This window comes from Oryctolagus cuniculus, chromosome 8 (genome assembly GCF_964237555.1).
Source record: "Oryctolagus cuniculus chromosome 8, mOryCun1.1, whole genome shotgun sequence".
Lineage (NCBI taxonomy): Eukaryota > Metazoa > Chordata > Mammalia > Lagomorpha > Leporidae > Oryctolagus > Oryctolagus cuniculus.
This window is the reverse complement of record NC_091439.1, coordinates 97,567,967-97,592,051: the sequence shown is the minus strand read 5'-3', so window position 1 is coordinate 97,592,051 and position 24,085 is coordinate 97,567,967. Positions and strand designations below refer to the sequence as shown.

At 39.1% G+C, this 24,085-nt stretch overlaps 1 protein-coding gene across 4 annotated transcripts in view; it reads right to left on the bottom strand.

Moving 5' to 3' along the window:
• UBA6 (ubiquitin like modifier activating enzyme 6) overlaps positions 1 to 24,085 on the bottom strand; it is a 97,166-nt gene that overhangs the window by 70,674 nt on the left and 2,407 nt on the right. For 2 of the 4 annotated variants that reach the window (XM_051819765.2, XM_051819766.2), the window contains exons 2-7: positions 22,745 to 22,807; positions 11,328 to 11,422; positions 10,828 to 10,856; positions 9,217 to 9,311; positions 8,252 to 8,363; positions 2,641 to 2,721 (exon numbers count right to left, since the gene is read on the bottom strand). In XM_051819765.2, the coding sequence (XP_051675725.1) occupies positions 2,641 to 2,721; positions 8,252 to 8,363; positions 9,217 to 9,311; positions 10,828 to 10,856; positions 11,328 to 11,422; positions 22,745 to 22,807 (475 nt within the window). Of the gene's footprint in view, positions 1 to 1,085; positions 1,186 to 2,640; positions 2,722 to 8,251; positions 8,364 to 9,216; positions 9,312 to 10,827; positions 10,857 to 11,327; positions 11,431 to 22,744; positions 22,808 to 24,085 lie in introns of those variants that run through there. The other 2 variants (XM_070048076.1, XM_008267801.4) reach the window with 2 other exon arrangements.

Below are 24,085 nucleotides of genomic sequence, written 5' to 3'. Positions count from 1 at the left end.
AGATGCCGGCGCTTCAGGCCAGGGCTTTAACGTGCTGCACCACAGCACTGGCCCCCATGGAAGACTTTTGATTACTGCTTCAATCTCATTGCTCTTCAGGCCAGGGCTTTAACCCACTGAGCCACAGCACTGGCTCCTTAAGGATACTTTTTAACATACAGTGCTGGCAAAATTGGAGATGTGTGTGTGTGTGTGTGTGTGTATAATATGAATGAAATTAGATCCATACCTTTCATCTTATACAAAACCAACTCAAGATGGATCAAAAACCTAAATTTAAGACACGAGACTATGATGCTGCTGGAAGAATACAGAGGGGAAATACTCCAAGACATTGGTGTAGGGGACAACTTCTTGGACAAGACCCCTAAAGCACAAGCAACAGAAGCAAAACTAAACAAAGGTGACTATATCAAACAGCAGTATTTGCACAGCAAAGGCAATGATCAACAGAGTGAAGAGACCTCCAACAGAATGGGAAAAAAATCTGCAAACCACTTGACAAAGGGTTAATTTTCCAAACATACTAGGCAACTTAAAAAAAATTCAACAAAAAAACAACCAATGCAGTTGAGAAATGGGCAAAAGGCTGCAATAGACAGTTCTCAAAAGAAGAAATACAACAAATCTATGAAAAAATGCTCAACATCTCTAGCCATCATAGAAATGCAAATCAAACCACAATGAGATATCAGCTCACCCTTGTTAGAACAGCTGAAATCCAAAACAGAGAGAGTAACAAATGCTGGTAAGGATGTGGGCAAAGGGGAACCCTTATACACTACTGATGAGAATGTAAGTTAGTGTAGCCACTATGGAAAACACTATGGTGATTTCTTTAAAAACTAGAAATAAGACTCGCCATATGATCCAGCAATCCCACTGCTGGGTATATACCCCGAAGATTTGAACACAGTGTATCAGAGAGATACCTTACCTACTACATTACATTCATAGCAGCACTGTTCATAAAGCCAATATTTGCATCAACCAAGGTGTCCATCATCATATGAATGGATAAAGAAAATATGGTATATATACACAATGGAGTATTATTCAGCCATAAAAAAAGAATGAAATCCTACCATTTGCAGCAAAATGGACACAACTGGAGGACATCATATTGACTGGAATAATCCAGACCCAGAAAGACAAATACCACATGTTCTCCCTTATATGTGGGAGCTAAAATTTAAAAAACAAAAAACAAAAAAACAAAAAAGAAAAAAGAAATGTGTTTATCAGTATTGCTGCAAATAGTTTTATAAAACTTTGTTTTATACTTTGGTGAAACCAATCATTAAGAATGTTATACTACTATGGTTTTAATGATCTATGATAGCTTTAAAATGTACTATATATGAGTTAAATGATCATTTTTCCATTCAATTACTGTTTTTATCCATTATCCAGATTCCCACTACATAGGGTCTTTTTGCTTTTTCTTTGTTAAACTTCTTATTTGTTAAAGTATTAAGCCTTTTTACTGTAATGTACATTTAAAATATGTTATCTCAAAAACTAAAAAAACACAAAAAACAAGAGAGAGATGAAGGACGGTGGGTGGAAGATAAAGGCAATATCATTATGTTCTAAGAACTGTATCTATAAATATCATTGAATCTGTTAAAAACTAAAAATTTAAATAAAAAATTAAAAACAGTTAAGTGATCTAATTTTAAGCTTCATCGTTTGTTTTACTAGGAAGACAATAAAGTCTTAGTGTTATTGTAAAAAAATACTCATTGTGTAGATAATGTCTCTTAATATTAACAATATTGTTCATACTGCTGAGTCCTTGTTAACAATGTCAGAGATTTTTAATACATATTCAACATTTTTATTATCCATAAAATAATTTATAGGGTTTATATTTTATTTAATTAATTTTTGCTCATCTTCAATTATTAAGCTTCTAAATCATTTGGACAAGTCTCAAAATTTTGTAAATGGAAAAGATTTAAAAGTTTACTATAATTTTCAATTTGTCATGAAAGAAATTTATTTTTATATAATTAGATAACTTAAAAACTATTCATTGAAAGGCAGAGAGAGAGAGAGAGAGAGAGAGAAAGAGAGATTGATCTTTCATCTGCTGGTTCACTCCATAAATGGGTTTGGCTTTGTGCAGTCCAAGGTACTTCTGCTCAGTGTTCCTCTCATCTGTTCAGTGCATGCTCACCTTGACTGTCTCACTGCTATGTGCCAGGGCTGCCAGGTGGGCATGGGGGTGAGAGGTGCCTCCTCACTCTTTGCCTCTGCATTCCTTCCATGCCGAGGGTCCAAGCTGAGTACCCTGCAGGGAGAGCTACACTTGGGCGTCGTTTCCCTTTGCACAGAGTTCAGGCTTCACTAATGTGGCCTGGCTCCCCTGCGTCACCACCAGCTCACCTGGGCCACCTTCTGCTGCCATCTCAGGCATATAAGCAGGGAGCTGGATCGGAGTGGAGCAGCAGATCCTTGAACAGGATTCAGATATAGAATGCTGGCATTGAAAAAGGCAGCTTAGCTCACTGTGCCACAGCACAAACCCCTAAAAAGAACTTCTCATATAACTTACTGAAGAGCTACAAATTCTAACAGTGAAAGTATTTGTCTTTTGGTTAACTGCAAGTTATTACTAAACAAAACAATTATTACCTTAATTGGAGGGCAGTGAGAATGGCAGAAGTCATTGATCTTCTTCTGCAAGGGGAGTTTCATTTCAGTCAATACTACACACTGTTGAGAATACAAAAAATTAAAGACTGCAAAATACGGTTATTTTGGTAATACACAACTTTCAATTTGGCATCATGTTACTTTGCATTGTGGTAAAGATACACTAGTATTCTAGTTAAAAAACATTCACTATCTTATTGTATTCCATACTAAAGTTAAAACAGTTAAAGCACAGAATAGTGAAAGTAAAAACAATATGTATGGGGGAAAACTGGTTCACATTTATATTATACTCAATTGCTAGCACAGGTTTCACAATTAGAAGCAAATAATATCCTATTCAATATTTAGGCATACTCCAAATGGCTAGATTTATTTTATCTATTTTATCTACCACTGTCATGGGAAGTACTAACCTAGCAACCACCCTGTTATTTTCATGCTACCTAAAAAGGGTTACAAATATACTTTTCTTTTAAAGATTTATTTATTTATTTGAAAGGCAGAGTTCTAGAGAGGCAGATGCAGAGAGAGAGAGAGAGAGAGAGAGAGAGAGGTCTTCCATCCACTGGTTCACTCCCTAGATGGCTGTAATGGCTGGAGCTGGACAGATTTAAAGCCAGGAGCTGGGAGCTTTTTCTGGGTCTCCCACACAGGTGCAGGGGCCCAATGACTTGGGCTATCTTCTACTGCTTTCCCAGGCCATAGCAGAGAGCTAGATCAGAAGTGGAGCAGCCAAGACTTGAACCGGTGCCCAAATAGGATGCTGGCACTGCAGGCAGTGGCTTTACCCCCTATGCCACAGTGCTGATCCATACAAATATCTTTTTAAAACATATATTGAGGGGCTGGCATTGTGGTGCAGTGAGTAAAGCCACTGCCTGTGATGTCAGCATCCCATATAGGCATGGGTTCGATTTCGGCTGCTCCACTTCTGATCCAGCTCCCTGCTAACGTGCCTGGGAAAGCAGCAAAAGATGGCCCACAAACTTCGGTCCCTGCATCCATATCAGAGAACAGGAAGAAGCTCCTGGCTTTGGACTGGCCCAGCTCTGGCTGCTGTGGCCATTTGGGGAGCGTACCAGCAGATAGAAGGTATCTCTCTCCCCCTCTCTGTATCTCCCTCTGTCTCTCTAGAATTCTTTTAACAACAACAACAAAAATAAATATTAAAAACAAACATGTTAATTCATTTTGCTTCCTTTCATTTCTGAGATTCAACAGATATATAATAATAACTTTTGCTTTATGAAAGTGTCATTAGTGAATAAATCAACAAGTTCTGATTTTTAAGATGGCAAATAATTTTCAATGGTTAATTTTTTATGGTTACTCTGTGGGATAAATACAAAAAGTTTTTCAGTCAGATTTTACGATAAGTATCTTAGACACAAAGAGGTCAAATATTTTCTTAAGGTCATTTTTCTACCAAGTAGCAGAAGCAGAACTAGACTTTTAGTCTGCTGTTTTTCATGAATCAAATAACTCAGTTAGAAATGTCCAGATTTAGTTTTGTTTATCTAGCTCAGAATATGGTTTGCTTCCTGTAGTGAGATGTTCTCTCATTAGTTTCCCATTCTTTAAATATATCTCACATGAATGCAAGGCCCTAACTACTCTTTAATTTTCTTTATGATTTTTTAAAAAGATGTATTTATTTATTTGACAGGCAGAATTAGAGAGACAGAGGCAGAGAGAAAGGTTTTCCATCTGATGGTTCACTCCCCAGATGACTGAAACAGCTGGAGCTGTGCTGATGTGAAGCCAGGAGCCTCTTCCGGGTCTCCCATATGGGAACAAGGACCCAAGGACTTGGGCCATCTTTTACTGCTTTCTCAGGCCACAGCAGAGAGCTGGATTGGAAGTGGAGCAGCTGGGACTCGAACTGGCACCCATATGGGATGCCGGTGCTGCAGACTGGAGCTTTAAACCAGTGCGCCACAGCATCAGCCCTTTAACCACTCTTTAATTGGGGCCGTTTCTCAGGATTCTATTTGCCCTGTAAAAACCTGAGAAATGAAGCAATATCTCCCTTAAGCATAAAGAGAAGGCTTAATTACTGCTTGTTATAAAACAGTAGGCTCAGGGACTGTCTTGGTGTGGTGGTGTAAGCTGCCACTTGCAACATAGCCATCCCCTAGGGGAGTGCTGGTTCGAGTCCTGGCTATTCTTTTTTTTTTTTTTTTTTTTTTTTTTTTAAGATTTACGTATTTATTTGAAAGGCAGAATTACAGAGAGAAAGGAACAGAGATATCTTCCATCTGATAGTTCACTCCCCAAATGGCTGAAGCCAGGAGCTTCTTCTGGGTCTCCCATGTGGGTGGCAGGGATCAAACACTTGGGTTATCTTTCACTGCTTTTCCCAGGCCATTAACAGAGAGCTGGACTGGAAGTGGAGCAGAGAGACTCAAACTAGCACCCATATAGGATGCTGTAGCATTGCAGATGTTGGCTTAATCTGCTATGTCACAAAATCAGCCCCTAATGCATTCCTTTAAGATGTAGTAAGTTGGAAATCTGAAAATCTCCAATAATTATATTATCTGAAATTCCTGAAGATCTAATTCTAGTTTGTTATAGCTACTGACTCTTGATCATGTTTAATTGCTTTTTCCTATCTTGTTATTCCAGATTGTGAACCGATCCTTAAAGGGGCTGTATATGGCCAGCACCGCGGCTCACTTGGCCAATCCTCCGCCGGCGGTGCCGGCACCCCAGGTTCTAGTCCTGGTTGGGAAGCTGGATTCTTTCCTGGTTGCTCCTCTTCCAGTCTAGCTCTCTGCTGTGGCCTGGGAAGGCAGTGGAGGATGGCCCAAGTGCTTGGGCCCTGCACCTGCATGGGAGAACAGGAGGAAGCACCTGGCTCCTGGCTTCGGATTGGTACAGTGCGCTGCCCACAGCGCACCGGCTGTGGCGGCCGTTTGGGGGGTGAACCAACAGAAAAAAGGAAGACCTTTCTCTCTGTCTCTCTCTCTCTCTAACTCTGCCTGTCAAAAAAAAAAAAAAAAAAAACGGGCGGGGGGGGGGGGCTGTATAAATACACTGTGGCCTAGTTGAAGATATATTCTGGATTTGTTTAGTATTTTTTCTGTCTGGTATTCTAGGTATGGCACTACACTGCTACATTTTATGTTACAGTCTCAGCTTAGGAATTTATGGACTGCAAAGGATTATGAAACTGATCTCCAATCTGTGTGAGGGCAGGTCTATAGTTATGAATTCCCAGGGAAGACATATTTTTTTAAAGGGAAGACATTTTCCATTCAGAGTTCCAGAAAAAATCGAGAAGCTTCTCATTCTGATGGGTAAAGATTGTTCTGATCCATCCCTTCAATAAGAGTGTAGTTTTCTCAGGTTCCAGATTTACAAAAAGGAAGGAAGTCTCAACTTATTTCTCTAGCTCAGGGGTGGGGACTGACTGGTTCACAGACCATATAAGGCCCAAAAAATCATTTGGTCTGCGCCTGCCAAGGCAACTATAGGAGGAACTCAAAATTCATTAAATCTATAACAGGATAATTCTGTATGGCTGTGAATAACATTATAAATATCCAAATGGATCTTGGTAGAAAAAGAAAAAAGATTCCTCACCCTTGCCAAGTCTAGCTTATGGAGACCTGGATCTCAATCCTTTGTTTCTGTGTGACTATCAATTCCCAAGAACTTCTGTGACTGCAACAGGCAACTGTTGTCTGAGAGTGACTACAGATATCAGTTCACTGATCTTTTAGCTCTGAATATTGACTGTCCTTATATTATTTTGAGTTCATGTAGTCATTTAAAAGGAAGTCTGGAGGCCAGTGTTGTGGCATAGCAAATAAAGCTGTTGCCTACAATGCTTGCATTCCATATGGGTGCCGGTTCATGTCCTGGCTGCCCCACTTCTGATCCAGCTCCCTGCTAATACACCTGTGACCTGTGACGAGCAGCAGAGGATGGCCCATGTACTTGGGCCCCTGTTATACACATGAGAGACCTGGAGGAAGCTCCTGGCTTGGCCTGGCCCAGTGCTGGCTGTGAAGTGAACCAGCAAATGGAGGATTTCTCTCTCTCTTTCTCCCTTTTTCTAACTCTGATTTTCAAATAAATAAATCTTTAAAAAAGAAAATAGGGGCCAGCAATGTGGTGTAGCAGGTAAAGCTTCTGTCTGTGACACTGGCATCCCCTTTGGGCACTGGTTCAAGAGCCGGCTGCTCCATTTCAGATGCAGCTCCCCTTTAATGTGCCTGGGAAAGCAGTGGAAGGTGGTCCAAGTCCTCGGGCCCCTGCACCAACATAGGAAAACCAGAACTTCCTGGCTTTTGGCTTTAGCCTGGCACAGCCCTGACCATTGTGGCCTTTTGGGGAGTGAACTAGTAGATGGACGATCTCTCTTTCTGACTCTGCCTCTCCTCTGTGACTCTGACTTTCAAAAAGATAAATCTATAAAAAAAATAAAATAAAGGAAATTTGAAGTGTAATTCTAAGTGTAATAGGGTGGGTTTTATTTTATTCCATATAAAGTGGATCTATAATTTTTATTGATTTTTGTTATACATATTATTTACTTATTTTTATTTCAAAGGCAGAAAGATGAAAACAGAAGAAAGGCAGATCTTCCATTTGCTGGTTCATTCCCCAAATGTCCAGGCACAGCCAGGGCAGGGTGAAGCTAGGAGCCTGAAACTCAATCCGGAGCTCTCAAATGGATGACACTGACCCAAGTGGTTTAGTCTTCATTTGCTGCCTCTCAGGATACACATTAGCAAGAAGCTGAATCAGGAGCAGAGTAGCTGGGACTATTATTAGGCACTATAATATGGTAAGCAGACAGGCATCCCAAGAACAACTTAATTCCTATACCAAATTCCTGCCTCTTACACTGATATTTAAATAGGCAATAGCATAACTTAACTACAGGAAAAATCAGGATTAACCTAGTTACTTTGTTATTTTTAGAACATTCAAGGTGCTGGAAATTTATGCTGTTTTTTTAAGGAAGTGTAACTCAAAGAAGATTTATAAATACATGTATTTTACTCCTCTGATATTGTATTGTTTGCCTATGACTTAGGAAGAGCAGAATGCACTTTCCTACGTCCTGATCTGGGGTTTGACAATGTGATTAGCCAATAGGATCTTAATAGAAATAAACTGAGCCTTGAAACGTGTTAGGGGTAGGATTTTTTTCTTTTGTTTCTGCTATTGCCATCACAGAAGATAGCCTCCTCATTCCAGAAGATAGATACTAGAGGAGAACCCAGATTCTTAGTTCAATACAAGTTGAGTTCAGACTAGAACAGCTGAACTCAACTGATATGCAGATGCATGAGGAATAAATATACATGTTCATACAAATCACTGGATTTTCGGTAACTTCTCATGCATATTATAGTGAAATCGGCCAACTGATATAACTTCTTTGCCAAAAATTTTTAGGCCCTTTCTCTAAAATGGAGAATTTGAAGGGTATAACATACACCTATAGAAATCTTCTACCTTGAAATTTTTTGTTCTGCTCAATATATTGTTAAATTGGTTGTAACATATTAATATTTAACAATTTGTCTTAAAATTTGTCAACAACATTTAATACAAATGGAGTACTAACCTGGTATTGATCTAAGAATGAAAGATCTGTGGTTTCATTGAAAGGAACAGATGATGACGTAACATGCACATATGGATTTAGTTCTGCAATATGTTGAAGTACAGCTTCAGCCCTAAGGAAAAAAAAAATAAAGAATTGACCTTTACTATTGTTTCATTCAACTTAATCTCTTAAAGTTAGATACTATTATAGAAGAATCTGACATGTTAGGAAATTTAAATGGAAATCTAATAAATATAAAGGAAATCAAGACTTATTTATCTTTACAGGTTAACAATATAATCTGAAAATGTACTAATTTCCTATAATAAGTCAAACAATCTCAAAGTGTACCCTTATATTTCCAAGCTTCAAGCTCCGTAAGTCTATAAACAATTCAGCAATACTATAGACCTCTTTCTGTAATCTCAAAACTCATTTCTAGGTAGCAGTATGAATGCATCAAAAATCTGATAGATACAAATAATAATTAAATAAATATTTATCAGTACTTATTTACTTATGGAGTATGAACTTTTAGAGATGAGTTAAAAAAAATAATGACTAAACTGGTATTCTGGATACAGTGAAAAAAGGTCAAAACTCTCATGACAGGGACCAGTGCTGTGGTGTAGTGGGTTAAGCCACTGCTTGCAGCTCCAGCATCTGATATGGGCACTGGTTCTAGTCCTGGCTACACCACTTCCAAGCCAGCTCCCTGCTAATGTGCCTGAGAAAACAGTGGAAGATGGCCCAAGTCTCTGGGCTCTTGCACGCACATGGGAGACCCAGAAGCTCCTGGCTCCTGGCTTTGGACTAGTGTAGCTCCAGCCGTCACAGCCATTTGGGCAATGAATCAGTGGATGGAAGACCTTGCTCTCTCTTTGCATCAGCCTCCCCCTCTCTGTAACTCTGCCTTTCAATAATATATAAATCTTCAAAAAAACACAAAAAACCCTCATGATAGTGCATCAAAATACCTTCACCTGTTTTTCATATTAATAACATCATCTTCACAGAGAAAGAAGTTGGTTCCTAGATCCCATGCCTGGCATTTTTCTGTATCATGGATTGTAAGTGCCTACAAAAAAGAAGAAAGTGTTGGTGGAAGTTAGGAACAACACAGTGATATTCACTTCTCTAATACTATTTAAACTTTTTAGTTGTATTATTATTTAAACCTATTTAGTTGTATTGTATATGATATGATTAGGTATAATATCATTATCTGGAAACCTTAATAAATTGAATGGAAAGCTACTTTATTATTATTATTTTTATTTTGATAGGTAGAGTTATAGACAGTGAGAGAGAGAGAGAGAAAGGTCTTCCTTCTGTTGGTTCACCCCACAAATGGCCGCTACGGCCGGCGCGCTGCACCGATCCGGTGGTGCCAGGAGCCAGGTGCTTCCTCCTGGTCTCCCATGCGGGTGCAGGGCCCAAGCACTTGGGCCATCCTCCACTACCTTCCTGGGCCACAGCAGAAAGCTGGACTAGAAGAGGTGCAACCGGGACTAGAACCCTGAGCCCATATGGGATGCCGGCGCCACAGGCGGAGGATTAACCAAGTGAGCTATGGCGCCAGCGGAAAGCTCCTTTAAATCATAAGAGAATTTAATAAAAGAAGTTTGTTACAAAAATCAACATACAAAAATCCAGAAAATTCTTGTAAACAAACACTTCAATTTATATTCTGTGTTCCAAGTAAGAAAGAAAATTGAAGGTGGCCAGCGCTGTGGCGTAGTAGGTTAAACCTCCGCCTGCAGCACTGGCATCCCATATGGGTGCCAGTTTATGTCTTGGTTGCTCCTCTTCTGATCTAGTTCTCTGCTTATGGCCTGGAAAAGCAGCAGAAGATGGCCCAAGTCCGGGGGCCCCTGCACCCTCGTGGGAGACCTAGAAGAGGTTCCTGGTTCCTGGCTTTGGATCTGTCAAGCTCTAGCAATTGCAGTCATTTGGGGAAGGAACCAGCGGGTGGAAGACCTTTCTGGTTTCCCCTCTTAGTGTCTGCAACTCTGCCTCGCAAATAAATAAATAAAGTCCAATAAAAAAATAAGAAAAGAAAGAGAAAAATATTTGTAACTTACATCACAGGCCATAAACCTTATAGGAAAAGGGGAAGTATATGAACAGGGAGTATATTGAAAAAGAAATACACACGGCATTTGAAAATATACAAAAATGTTTGAACTTTCTTAGTAATGAATTATCTTTTCTCACTCATCACATTGGCATAAACCCAAGTTTGACAACATATTCAACTGATTAGAGTAAGATGAATCAGCTACTCCCATACAATACATTACTGCTGGAAATGTGAAGTGGTTCACCCTCAAAGGGGAGAAATGTTGCAATTTCCAGCAAAAAGACATGCGCATGTAACCTTAAACTAAGCAATTCCACTTTTAGGAAACGATCTCAAAGACACATGGAGAAAAAAAGAGAAGTAGGTCTAAGGATTTTCAATGCAACACTGTCACTGAGAACAACCAAGATGTTTACTAATGCAGAATACTTAATATAACATACTATATTCCACACAATGTATATCCATGCAACTATAAAATATTATATTTACAAGATATTTACTCACTTACCTTAATCCCAGCAAGAACAAGATTCTTTGCTATAAAGGAAAAAGAAAAAGCTTTACATTAGGAATGCATATTAGATATGTCTTTGTGAAGATTGGTAACATCTTTGACAGGATAATTTTAACTTTTTTTACTACTTAGGAAATACAGTCTTCTTGTAAAAATGTTTCACAAATTAGTAAGAAGGAGGGAAAATATAATTTTGTATAATTACATCACCCTGAGATAATTACTCTTAAGATTTTAGTGTGTTTTTTAAGACATGTTTTTCTGAATATATGTATGAGTGCTTCCATGATGAATTAGCAGATACAAAAAATGATCATTAGTGATTACTAATAGCACAAAAAACAATGAGAGTCATAATTGGTACCTATGGAAGAATATAACAGTATCATGAAAGAGTCTTGTCTTCCTATTACAGGAAATATAAGGAGTCAAATTACTTAAAATTATTTTGCTCAAGAGTCTCACTCAAAATTATGAATAAAAATATTGCTTACCAATTTCCAAACCGAGACCACCCATACCACTTAAGAAAACATGGGACTTGGCCATCTTCTGCATTGCTGTGTCTCCAAGAACATACCTCTGGCGACTATACATAAGATACAATGAAAAATAAAAATAGTATTTTATCAAACTTATTTATCCTTTAAAGGTGTCTGCAAACTGATAGCTAGGCAGTAAATCTTGCCCACAAACTTATTTTAGATGATTTGCAAGGTTTAAAAATTTCCGACTTAATTTCCAAATATGACATATTTGGAAAAAATTACATGATTTGGTACCGTGATCCACATTTTTTCCAGGTAACAGGCAAATGTAGGTGAGTAAGAGTTTCTCTCTTTAGAATATTATGCACTGCAGACCTGCCACAGTTCTATATCATCCTGCTTCTCATTTATTACTTTAGTGGTCACAACAGGCATTTGAGTTTGCCATCTCCATTTTGAAATGTTCACTACAAACAAGATTTTGGAGGCAAAAAAATTGCTCTACTAAGAGTTCAGGTGGGTTGGCAATTTTTGCACATTACTTTAATTGTATAAGTATACAAAGGACACTTAAGTTATGCATCCTAAGACATAACGTAGTATCAGAATGGGAATTTCAAAATATACATTAGCAACTTTGGTAAGACAGAAAGATGAATAAAGTCAACAGTAAGTGTTTATCTGAAACAACAATGGGAAACTCAATGCTATATCAGTTCCTGAATAATATAAATTCCAATACATTCTTGTAAGAATCATTTGAAAGTTCAGTATAAACAACAAATACTTTAATCCTTCATGGATTACAAGTGTTTACTTTTGGAATTAATACACACACACACACACACATTTAGTGCATGTTAAAAAATATTTGATTTTTCTACTACACAATTTCATATTCAACATAAAAGCCTGCAAATTGGTTTCTTGTTCATATGAAACTTTAGAATCTTTGTCATTTACTCCCTTGTTGTTACAAGATACAATAAAACCTAAATTCTTCTTTTTAAATCAATGCTAAAGATTTGCTTTAGATAGTAAAAACTACTCATTATTAGTCACTGAATAGATATACTCTGTATATAATCTTTTCACTTTTACATGTGTATTCCTAAACAATATACTTATTTTTGTCCGATTTTAACATTTATATAGATGGGATCACTTTGAATGTCGTCTTCTGTGTTTAATTTTGAATGAAATTATGTGTTTTATTCAGAATTATGCATGTAGCTCATTATTAATTTTTATTTCTGTTGTATTTTACTACAGTATTTTATTGTAGCAATATACCCCCAGAATTACATCTACTAATTCAGACATATTATCCTTTGTTTCAAAAATCTCAATGGTTTCCTATTTATCTTCCTTATAAAAAAGTCTAAATTCCTTAATACTAGTCACAAGGTCATTTGTAATTTAGGTCCTACTTAGCCCTGCTCTCATCTTTTGTCACTCCTCTTTCAAACTCCATGTTCCAAATGTATTAAAATGTTAGGATGGTTACAAAAATGTCACTAGTCCAAAGCAGTTTCCCAGCTTCATTATAATCACTGCATATGTAGTCAACACTGACTAAACATTGTTATGCAGTGCATGACTGTAGTTGACAAACCTAGTATCCTATCAAAATCAAAACTGGAGAGGGTATTTAGGATAGTGGTTGAGCTACATTACAAACGAGATTGGGAGCATTCAGGGTGGTATGGCCGTAGACTAAGCTCCATTACAGATGCCAGCACTGCATACTGGAACGCCTGGGTTTGAGTCCCAGGTCTGTTCCTAATTCTAGCTTCCTGCTAATGCATACCCTTGGAAGCAGTCAGGCTCAAGTACCTGGGTGCCTGGCTCCTGCAGGCAGTTGTGGTGTAAACCAGTAGATGGTAGATCTCTACCTGTTTGTCTGTCTCTCACATAAAAATGAAAAAAAAGAAATAAATGAATAAAAATTAAAAAAAGAGGAGTATGGTGTACACAAGGGGTGATTATGATTATAAAAACAAAACTCTAAGCAAACTAGTACTAGAAGGGAACTTCCTCAACCTAACAGAGAACATCTGTAGAAAGCCTACAGCTAGCATACTGCATTATAAGAGAATCAATGTCTTCCAGCAAAGATGAGTAAGAAGGCAAGATGTCCATGTTCATCACTTCCAACACCTCCATGGGTTTTGACAGCAAGGGGGAAAATGACTCCATGCTAATACTCATGCTGCTAGCATGAGTAATCTTTTACTCTTGAGAAATCTTTTCCCCACCCTGAACTTTCACATCTTCTGGCAGCATCTGCTAAAATATAATAGGCTAGTTTTTAGTTACGGAAAAATAAAATACCAGACCTTGAAAATACAGGTAAGGTTTGAAAAGGCTGAAAAACAGGATCAAGAGTAAATTGTTAGGGAGTAACATGAAGGTTAGAAAGAAAGACATAGCCATCGCTCATCAGAAATAATAACTAAAACTACTGAAATTCTCAGGACTTCTGTTCATTAATTTGTAATTTGTTCAGTTTTCTGTTTAAATTTTTGAATGAATAAATATACTTTAAAAATGAAGGAATGAAAACCATTAGGTTTAAGAGGGGTCACACACTGATAAATGGTGGGGGATTCAAACTTAGATCTAATACTAAAATTTATACTCTCAGCCACTCTGTTATTCTAGAACCAAAATGGGGATTCAATGCATATTAAACAGTTTGGTCTCATCAATATAGATGATACAGAACAATTTTCACTTTGGATAGAGTGTAGAAAACTGATTAGAGATGAGTAATTCTAAAGAGATAAGAGACTATTATAATAGTTCAATTGACAGGATGCTAAATGTAGTGGGAAGAGAAACAAAACACTGGTATTCTGGAAGCCACAGGAAAGAGTTTCTTCTAAGATTCCACCAAAAGAAACAAGTTTTGATACTATTAAGATAGTATTACATCCAGAGAACTAGAAATGCTTTGATATTTTGCCCTTCACAAAGTGATCTCTACACAGAAAACTATATGCAAGAAGTAAGAGAAAAATAGATCAACATACCATTTTATTCAAATCTGAATCAGTCTTATTAATCTCCAGCAGAGGGTTCTTTGGGAAAAGTAGAGTTAGAAAACCAAGGGTAGAGTACTAAATGGGGACTAATTCATTTCTTCAGATAAATTTTGGGATCAGCAGGCTAAGGAAAATCTTCAGAGGGAAAGAAAGAAATGATCAGATCTAGAAAGAGTAGGCTTATGTCCAATTCAACCAACAATTTGTAGTCAATAAAGGAGGGAGGGGAGACATAGCTGAAAATGACATCAGAGATGGCCCCAAACAAAACCTCTTTAAATGCTGAGAAAAAGTTTAGATTTAGTTGATTAGTACCAATGAGGTGGCTAAAGACTTAGTATCTAATAGGTCTGGCACTGTGGTACATGTGTTAAGCCACCACTTGCAACACATGCATCTCCCACTGGAATGCCAGTTGGAGTCTTTGCCTACCTCACTTCTGATCTAGCTTCTTGTTAAAGCATTTAGGAAAGAAGAGGAAGATGGCTTACATCCTTGGGCCACTACCCACCCATGTGGGAGACCCAGAAATAGTTCGGTCTGGCCCAGCCCTGGTTGTTGTGGCCATTTGTGGAGTGAGCCACTGGATGGGAGATTTGTATCTCCCTCTCTGTAAATCTGACTTTCAAATAAACAAAACTAAAAAAGAAAGAAAAAGATTGAGTATTAATAAGAAAATAAAAAATTGGGGGGCCTGCGTTGTGGCAGAGGTTAAGCTGCCATTTCCAATGCTAGCGTCCAAAATGACATGGATCTTGGCTGCTCCACTTCCAACCCAGCTCCCTGCTAATGCACTTGGGAAAGCAACAGAAGGTGGCCCAAATCCTTGGGTCTCAGCTCCCAAGGGGGAGACCTGGATAGAGGTCTAGGCTCCTGGATTCAGAATGACCCAGCCCTGGCTATTGATGCCATTTGGGGAGTGACCCAGAGTATGGAAGATTTTCTCTCCCTATCTGTAACTTTTCTTTCAAATAAATAAATAAATCTTAAAAATAAATAAATTTTTTTAGAAAGATACCTTGTTCAATTGAGTATATTTAAATTGATCTAAAATATAGGAGACTTCAAAACGTCCATGGAAAATGAAGTTAGAGATTGTATTTTGTGTAAAAATTTTTGAAATACATACACATTCCATTCATATTTCCTAATTTCATAACTTATAGGGTCTTCAAAAAATTCACAGCAAAGGTACATTATGAATAAACTACATTGGATTTCAATTTTTTGACATCAAAATAAACTTATATTTTAATTCCATTTCCTATGAACTTTCTGAAGTCCCTTAATATATACAAATATTAAAAAATTTTAGGGCTGGCGGTGCGGCTCACTAGGCTAATCCTCCGCCTTGCGGCACCGGCACACAGGGTTCTAGACCCGGTCGGGGCGCCGGATTCTGTCCCGGTTGCCCCTCTTCCAGGCCAGCTCTCTGCTGTGGCCAGGGAGTGCAGTGGAGGATGGCCCAGGTACTTGGGCCCTGCACCCCATGGGAGACCAGGATAAGTACCTGGCTCCTGCCTTCAGATCAGCGCGGTGCGCCGGCCGCTGCGCGCCAGCCGCGGTGGCCATTGGAGGGTGAACCAACGGCAAAGGAAGACCTTTCTCTCTGTCTCTCTCTCTCTCACTGTCTACTCTGCCTGTCAAAAAAAAAAAAAAAAAAAAGGGCCCCTGCACCTGCATGGGAGACCCAGAAGAAGTCCTGGCTCCTGGCTTCGGATTGGAGCAGTTCTGGCCGTTGCAGCCATCTGGGGAGTGAACCACTGGATGGAAGACCTCTCTTTCTCTGCCTCTCCTCTCTCTGTGTAACTCTGACTTTCAAATAAATAAATAAATCTTAAAAAAAAAAAAAACTTTTAGCTATTCAATATCTGTAAACTTTCTTAAAGTTTTAGTTTTATAGCAAAATCTGCTTGTTTAGAAGCAGACACAATTATCCATGTTTGGAGAAAGCTTACATAACTAATGGAAGGGCTGGTGCCCCAGCTCACTAGGCTAATCCTCTGCCTTGCAGCGCCGGCACACCGGGTTCTAGTCCCGGTCGGGGCACCGGATTCTGTCCCGGTTGCCCCTCTTCCAGGCCAGCTCTCTGCTGTGGCCAGGGAGTGCAGTGGAGGATGGCCCAAGTACTTGGGCCCTGCACCCCATGGGAGACCAGGAGAAGCACCTGGCTCCTGCCATCGGATCAGCGCGGTGCACCAGCCGCAGCGCGCCGGCCGTGGCGGCCATTGGAGGGTGAACCAACGGCAAAGGAAGACCTTTCTCTGTCTCTCTCTATCACTGTCCACTCTGCCTGTCAAAAACAAAACAACAAAAAAACCGTAACTAATGGAAAGTAACTGAATTTCAGTTCTAGTTCCAGGAAGAAATAAACTATATTTAAAGTACTGACCTTACAAATCTGAACAGTAAGATGTCAGAACTTGAACTTTTAGGAGAAATGAATTTATGTATACCTGTTCTGTTATACAGATACTTATTTGCTCAAAAGGATCCAAATTTAGAGATAAAATATTTTTCTATTAGAATTTCTAAATGTGAAAGATTATTTTATTGTAGCAGCCTTTTTTTTTTTTTTTTTTTGGACAGGCAGAGTGGACAGTGAGAGATAGAGACAGAGAGAAAGGTGCCGCAAGGCGGAGGATTAGCCTAGTGAGCCGCGGCGCCGGCCTTATTGTAGCAGCCTTATGTCAGATTATGGAGGTGGGGAATGTTCCATCATGCTCTGAATACTGGTTTTACTTCAAGATGAAATGTGTAAATATCTTCTTGGCATCAATAGCTCCTATTGTTAATGCCTTGTATATCTTTTTTAGGCTATCCTGTGATATCCTTAAGATGCTTACAGTTTTAATTTCTGCCTAGCCACTGAACTGTCAAAGTCCCTAGGCAGTGTACTAGTTTGGGATTCCAGACCACAAGTCAGTTTCAACCTGCTGTCTTGCCTAGTCATTCAATAGTCACTTTATGATAATTTTTTAAGATTTAAGACACTATGTCAATGTACCTGACTTTAAGAAACTCAGTTTGACAGAATCAACATACATGTAAACTAATACTATGGGATAATGTAATGATTACTTTGAACAGCAACAAGAATAAAGTGCTTCAAGGCTGAACAGAAAGGATTAGAAATAACTCAGGCAAAATACCACAGAGCAGACATGTGAATAAATTAAAAGGTATTTTTGAGGCACAAAAGGACACTGCAGGAAAAGATAATTTAACTGGAAAAGCATAATTCTCACTTGCCTTTCTTACCATTGTTTGGTGAGAAAGCAGTGTAGCATGATTTGTGTAGTTAAGCTGGGGTCTTCAATAACTGCAGAACAGGGCCCTTACATCACACAGAATAATCAACTCAAAATGGTTCAAAGACTTAGATGTATGGCTTGAAACTATAAAACTCCTGGCAAAAACCAGGGGAATTTCCCCACACTGGTATTGGCAAGGATTTCCTGGATATGGCACTGAAGCACAGGCAACAGAAGCAAAAATTGACAACTGGGACTGTAACAGAAGTAATCAACAGAGTAAAAAGGCAAACTACAGAAAGGGAGAAGGTAATTGTAAAACATATATGTGATAAGGAGTTAATCCTCAAAGGAACACCTACAAATCAACATCAAAACATCCTCTAAATAACTGAGTAAAAAAATCGGCAAAGGGCTTGAATATTCATTTCTCTAGATACAAATGGCCAATAGGCCTATTAGAAAGTGTTCAACAACACGGATCATTACAGAATTGCATTTTAAAACAAGTGTGGGGAGCAACTGAGACTAGACTAAGTTACTGGAATTAAGACTTACTCTATGTATCTGCTCTCCCACAATATGGCGCTGAGAGGGAGCAAACAACTTCCACGCAGCTGCCTCACCAGTTTGACTGATGAGCTCCAGGAGCTGATCCTGCTCCTGATTGGAGGAGAGCAGCGTGCTCAGCATGTGGGCAGCAGAGCATGGATTGGTGGAAGAGGACTATAAAGGAGGAGAGAGACAACGTGCACGAGGAACATCTGAGGGAAACATCTGAGGAACCCCTGAGAGCCGGTGGTGTGCCGCTCCTCCGCAGAAGCGGAGATAGCGGTGTGGGGTGGCGCCCCTCCGAGGAGGCAGGGGTGGGGGGTGGGGGTGGGGTGGGATAGCTAACCCAGGACGACGTCGTTCCTCTGCGAGTGAGGGAACAGCAGCTAACCTGGGAAGGGCCGGGCAGAGAGAACAGCGCAGGGTCCGGTGTCGTTCCTCTGCGAATGGGGGAGTGACAAACAAGGAGGCATTACCTCACACCACACACACATTAAGATGTTTATTATCAAAAAGACAACTTACAAGGGAGGGTATTTGACCTACTGGTTAAAACACCACTTGGGATACCCTCATCACATATCAGAATCCTGGGCCTTGCTCATTCCAGCTTCCTGCTAATTTGCACTTTGGGAGGCAGAAAGTGATGGCTCAAATGGTTGGGTCCCTGCCATGCATGTGGGAGACCTGGGTGGAGTTTTTGACTTCCAACTTCAGGCCCAGCCCAGTCCTTTTTACTGCAGGCATTTGAGGAGTCAATCAGTGGATGGTAGGTCTCATCTATCTTCTTTTCAAATAAAATACATAGTTTTAAAAAAAGTATTATATAATGTTTAAAAAAAGGCAAGAGATAACAAATGTTGGCAAAGGTACAGAGAAAAGGGAACCCTTATATTGTTGGTGGGTACGTAAATTGGTACAATCATTATACAAAACAGCATGGAAATTACTGAAAAAGTAAAAAGAAATTAAAAATAGAATTACTGTATGATGCAGCTATTAGATTTCTGGGTATTTATCCAAAAGAACCGGAAACAGGGTCTATTAGGTTTTTGAAAGGCAGAAAGACACAGATAAAGAGAGAGCGCAAGAGAGAACTAGCACTCCCATTTGCTAGTTCATTCCCTAAATGCCTGCTGCAGTTAGAGCTAGCTGACACTAAAACCAGGGTCTGGGAAGGCAATTCAATCTTCCATGTGGATGGTGGGAGCTCAATTACTCGAGTCATTACTGCTGTCTCTCAGAGTTTGCATTAGGAGGCACTTAGAGTCAGGAACTAGAGCCAGGTATTGTACCCAGGCACTTGGATACTGGGGTGTCTTTTTTTTTTTTTTAAAGATTTATTTAGTTGAAAAGTAGAGTGACAGAGGGAGAGGTGAGGGAGATCTTCCATCTCTGGCTCACTGCCCAGATGGCTCTAACAGCCAAGGATGGGCAAAGACAGAGCCAAGAACTCCATCCAGGTTTCCCATATAGGGGGCAGGGACTCCAATACTTGAGCCATCATCTGCTGCTTTCTAGGCAGATTAGCAGGGAGCTGGATCAGAAGCAGAGTAGCTGGGACTTGAATTGGTACTGGATATGATAATGTGGGCATTGTAAGCAGCAGCTAAGCCTGCTGCACTACAAGGCCTGTGTGATATCTGTACTTCCATGTTCACTGAAGCATTTTTTTTGACATAGCCAAAATGTGAAAACAATCTAGATGTCCATTGATGAATAAATGTGGTATAAATAAACAATGGAATATTAATCAGTCTTAAAACAAGGAAGGAAATCCTGTCATATGGTACAACCTGGATGAACTTTGAGAACACTGTGCTAAGTAACATATGCCAATCACAGAAGGACAAACTCTGCAGTTTCACTTGCAGGAGGGATTTAAAGTGTGAAACTCATGGCAGCAGAAAGTAGAATGGTGGTTGCTAGAGGTTAGGGGGAGGAGAAATGGGGACTTGCTGTGCAATGGGCAGTCTTAGTCATAAAAGACAAGAAAGTTCTACAGATCCACAGTACAAGAACATGCATAGCATTACCACTACTGTGAATGTGTTAATGTTAATATTTTAGTAACTTAAAAATGTGTTATGTGATTTTATGACAATAATTTTTTAAAAGGCAAGTTAGGAATACGTTCTTTTTTTTTTTTTTTTTGACAGGCAGAGTTAGACAGTGAGAGAGACAGAGAGAAAGGTCTTCATTTTTTCTGTTGGTTCAACTCCCAAATGGCTGCTACAGCCGGCGTGCTGTACCGATCTGAAGCCAAGAGCTAGGTGCTTCCTCCTGGTCTCCCATGCGGGTGCAGGGCCCGAGCACTTGGGCCATCCTCCACTGCCTTCCCGGGCCACAGCAGAGAGCTGGACTGGAAGAGGAGCAACTGGTACAGAATCTGGCACCCCGACCGGTACTAGAACCCAGGGTGCCGGCACCACAGGCGGAGGATTAGCCTAGTGAGCCATGGCGCTGGCCAGGAATATGTTCTAAATGACTCCATAAGCTGTAAAATTTGCATTGTGAGAGAAAATGGTTTGAACTATGCTGTGTGAAAGAATGGAGAGAAAAAGAGAAGTTCTGGAATTTATCTTTATCTTACTCAATCTTTATTTAACTTACCCCTGAATATTACTTCTCCAGGCTGGTAAGAGGTTAAGTATCCTCACTCTTAGTCTTGTCCCAAAGATAAATCACTGTTCAAAGTCATGTGTCTAATTCTATGACAACTAAGCAGTAGACATATTTAAAATTAAAACAAAAAAACAACCCCCCCCCCCACAAGCCTCCCAAATCTACAAATTTGGTCACTAATAATAAATTTCCTTACCTATCATGAAAAATGTTAATTTTGACATGTAACATTTTGTTTGCATTTTGTTCTTTTCAGTCAAGCACACAACAGTCTACTAACAGGACTGTAACTGGAAAACAGTCACTAGTCTACTGAAAATTATGCCTATATAAAAGTATCACAGGGTTGAATGAAGAGCCACACATACAAAAAAAATGAATAAAATTAGCCACTATCTCAAGGAGATTCCATTTGTTATTCTAAGAATATAACCAAGAGGACACAAATATAGAGTCAAAAATACAGAGTTCAAATGTAAGGTGACATCTGAAGTATATTTTATAATCAGGAGACCATTTGTAAAATAATTTTTACATAAGCAAGATAAAGTGCTAGGTCTATCTTTCACCAAATGTGTACCACTAAAAGATCTGGAATCAATATCAGGTGATATAATAAAGTACATCTCTAATTTAAAATACATAAGAACCTATCTTCAAATTCTACCTACATAAAATGTATTGTCCATAACTACATAGAAAAGAACCTAGTAATTTTTTTTTAATGTAGAAATGTTTATTTCTTTTTATTTGAAAGTGATAGAGAGAAAGAGATAGAGATGTTCCATCTACTGGTTCACTCTCCAAATGCCAAAAGCAGCCAGCACCTAAGTCCAGAATTCAATCAGGTGACAGGGATCCAAGTATTTGAGCCATCACCTGCTGTCTCCCAAGGTGCCCTTAGCAGGAAGCTAGAATTGGTAGTGGAGCTGGGACTCAATCCCAGGTACTCTTACATGGGATGCAGTTGTCCCAATGGTTTCTTAACCACTGTGTCAAACACTCACCCCTCTAATGACTTTTTATCTTAGACTATTCTATCTTTCACACAAACAACTACTCAAAAAATTCTTAGGCATGGTAACAATGTATATGTTTTAAATTTTTCTTTAATTACTGAAAAGTGTTTCAACTTTATGAAAAAGTATGGTTAAAAAAACCTATCAAGGGCCACTGCTGGTGTAGTGGGTACAGCCACCACCTGTGATGCTGGCATCCTGTATGGGTAACCGGTTTGAGTCCTGGCTGCTCGGCTTCCAATCCAGCTCCCTGCTGTTGGCCTGAGAAAAGTAGCAGAAAATGGCTCATGCAATTGGGCCCCGGTCACCAATGTAGGAGACTAAGAATGTCCTGGATCCTGGCTTTGGTCTGGCCCAGCACTGGCTGCTGCAGCCATCTGGGGAGTGAATCAGTGGATGAAGATCTTTCTCTTTGTCTCTCTGCCTCTCTCTGTAACTCTTTCAAATAAATAAATCTTTGGAAAAAAAAAATCCCACCAAATTCCATTCCTACCACAACGCATTGATCACACAGTCCTTTATTATAAATTACAAATATATAATGTCTTAATGAGATTAAACTTAAGTAATCAAACTGTTAGATACTACTGAATAAGCAGAGTGAAATGGATTATTTTTTATGAGCTTCCTGCAATACCAAGAGCAAAATAAGTATTCTGGTTCAAAATCCAGCAAGTGTATTTTGTAGTAGTTAGCAAAATTCTTAGTACTACTATTTAATCCTAAAGCTGCTGAAATTTAATTATTTAAGTTGTCAGACGACAGAGTAAGAAAAGCCAAAAAAACAACAATACCAGAAACCTTAAACCCTTAGAGCATTTATACAGAATAATACCTGGACCTAATGGTATTTTTAGATAGAATACTCAAATGATCTGATAACAATGAATGGGGGAAATAAGTTTCAGTTTCCATAAGGTTCTTACCTATATAACGCATCATCAATCTCCACAGATTCAGCTGACATAATGGTAAAATTCTTACTTGTACTGGGGGAAAAAGCAAACTTGTAAGAGCAGGTATAGCTACTAAATAGTCACATTCCATAACGTAACATTTGATTATAAATAGGACTGAGTTACTGAAGGTTTTTACAAACCAAATATATCTATTTCATCCAACACTTTACTTAGATTTTCAAAATAATCTGGAATTAAAATTCACTATTTGCTTTGTCTTATGTATACAAGATTACTCATGGTTGTTTTATTTTCAGGTATTGTTTTATTACTACCACATTTATACTGATGAATCTAATTTTAGCAATTCTGTCTCATGTACCTTTTCTATATATACATTCTCCCTTGATAAACCATTCAGTCTCATGAAATTTACCATACAGTGATGATACAAACTTACTTGATATTTTCTCTGACCTCCAGATGTGATCTACACTGATCTTTCTTCTGACCTCTAGATATTACATACCTGCTAAAAATGTTTACTCTATTCTAACATCTCTTTGGTATCACAAACTTAAGAAGCACAAAATAATTCAACTTCCCCTGCTTAACTTAGTCTTCTCAAGTCTCAATTTCTGGTACCACCACTTACTCAGTTGGGCCTAAAATTTATAATCTTCCTGCTTAATTCATTCCTTTACTTTGTCCAACTGTGGGTCCTGTTAGCTGTAACTTTAAAAGAGATATTAAGGCTGGTGCCGCGGCTCACTAGGCTAATCCTCCGCCAGCAGCGCTGGCACCCCGGGTTCTAGTACCGGTGGCTCCTCTTCCAGTCCAGCTCTCTGCTGTGGCCCGGGAAGGCAGTGGAGGATGGCCCAAGTGCTTGGGCCCTGCACCCGCATGGGAGACCAGGAGGAAGTACCTGGCTCCTGGCACCACCGGATCGGTGCAGCACGCCGGCCGTAGCGGCCATTTGTGGGGTGAACCAACAGAAGGAAGACCTTTCTCTCTGTCTCTCTCACTGTCTAACTCTGCTTGTGAAAAAAAAAAAAGAGAGATACTAAATCAAACACTTATAACTACTCAATCAGTACATTAAGTCAAACCACTATCATATTTCACCCAAAGTACTTCACAGACTTCCTAACTAGTCTCCTATTCCCATTACTGTTTTTCCCCTTTATTCTACATATAACAGCCCAAATATTTTCAAATTCAGACATCATGCCCCAATTTAGAACTTCAGTGGATTTACTTTACTCAACATTCAAACATCTGACCATGCTTAAAAGGGCCTATGTGTTCCATCTCTGAAATATCTCTCCAGTTTCAACTCTGCCTCTTGCTTACCTTCCTGTCACACTG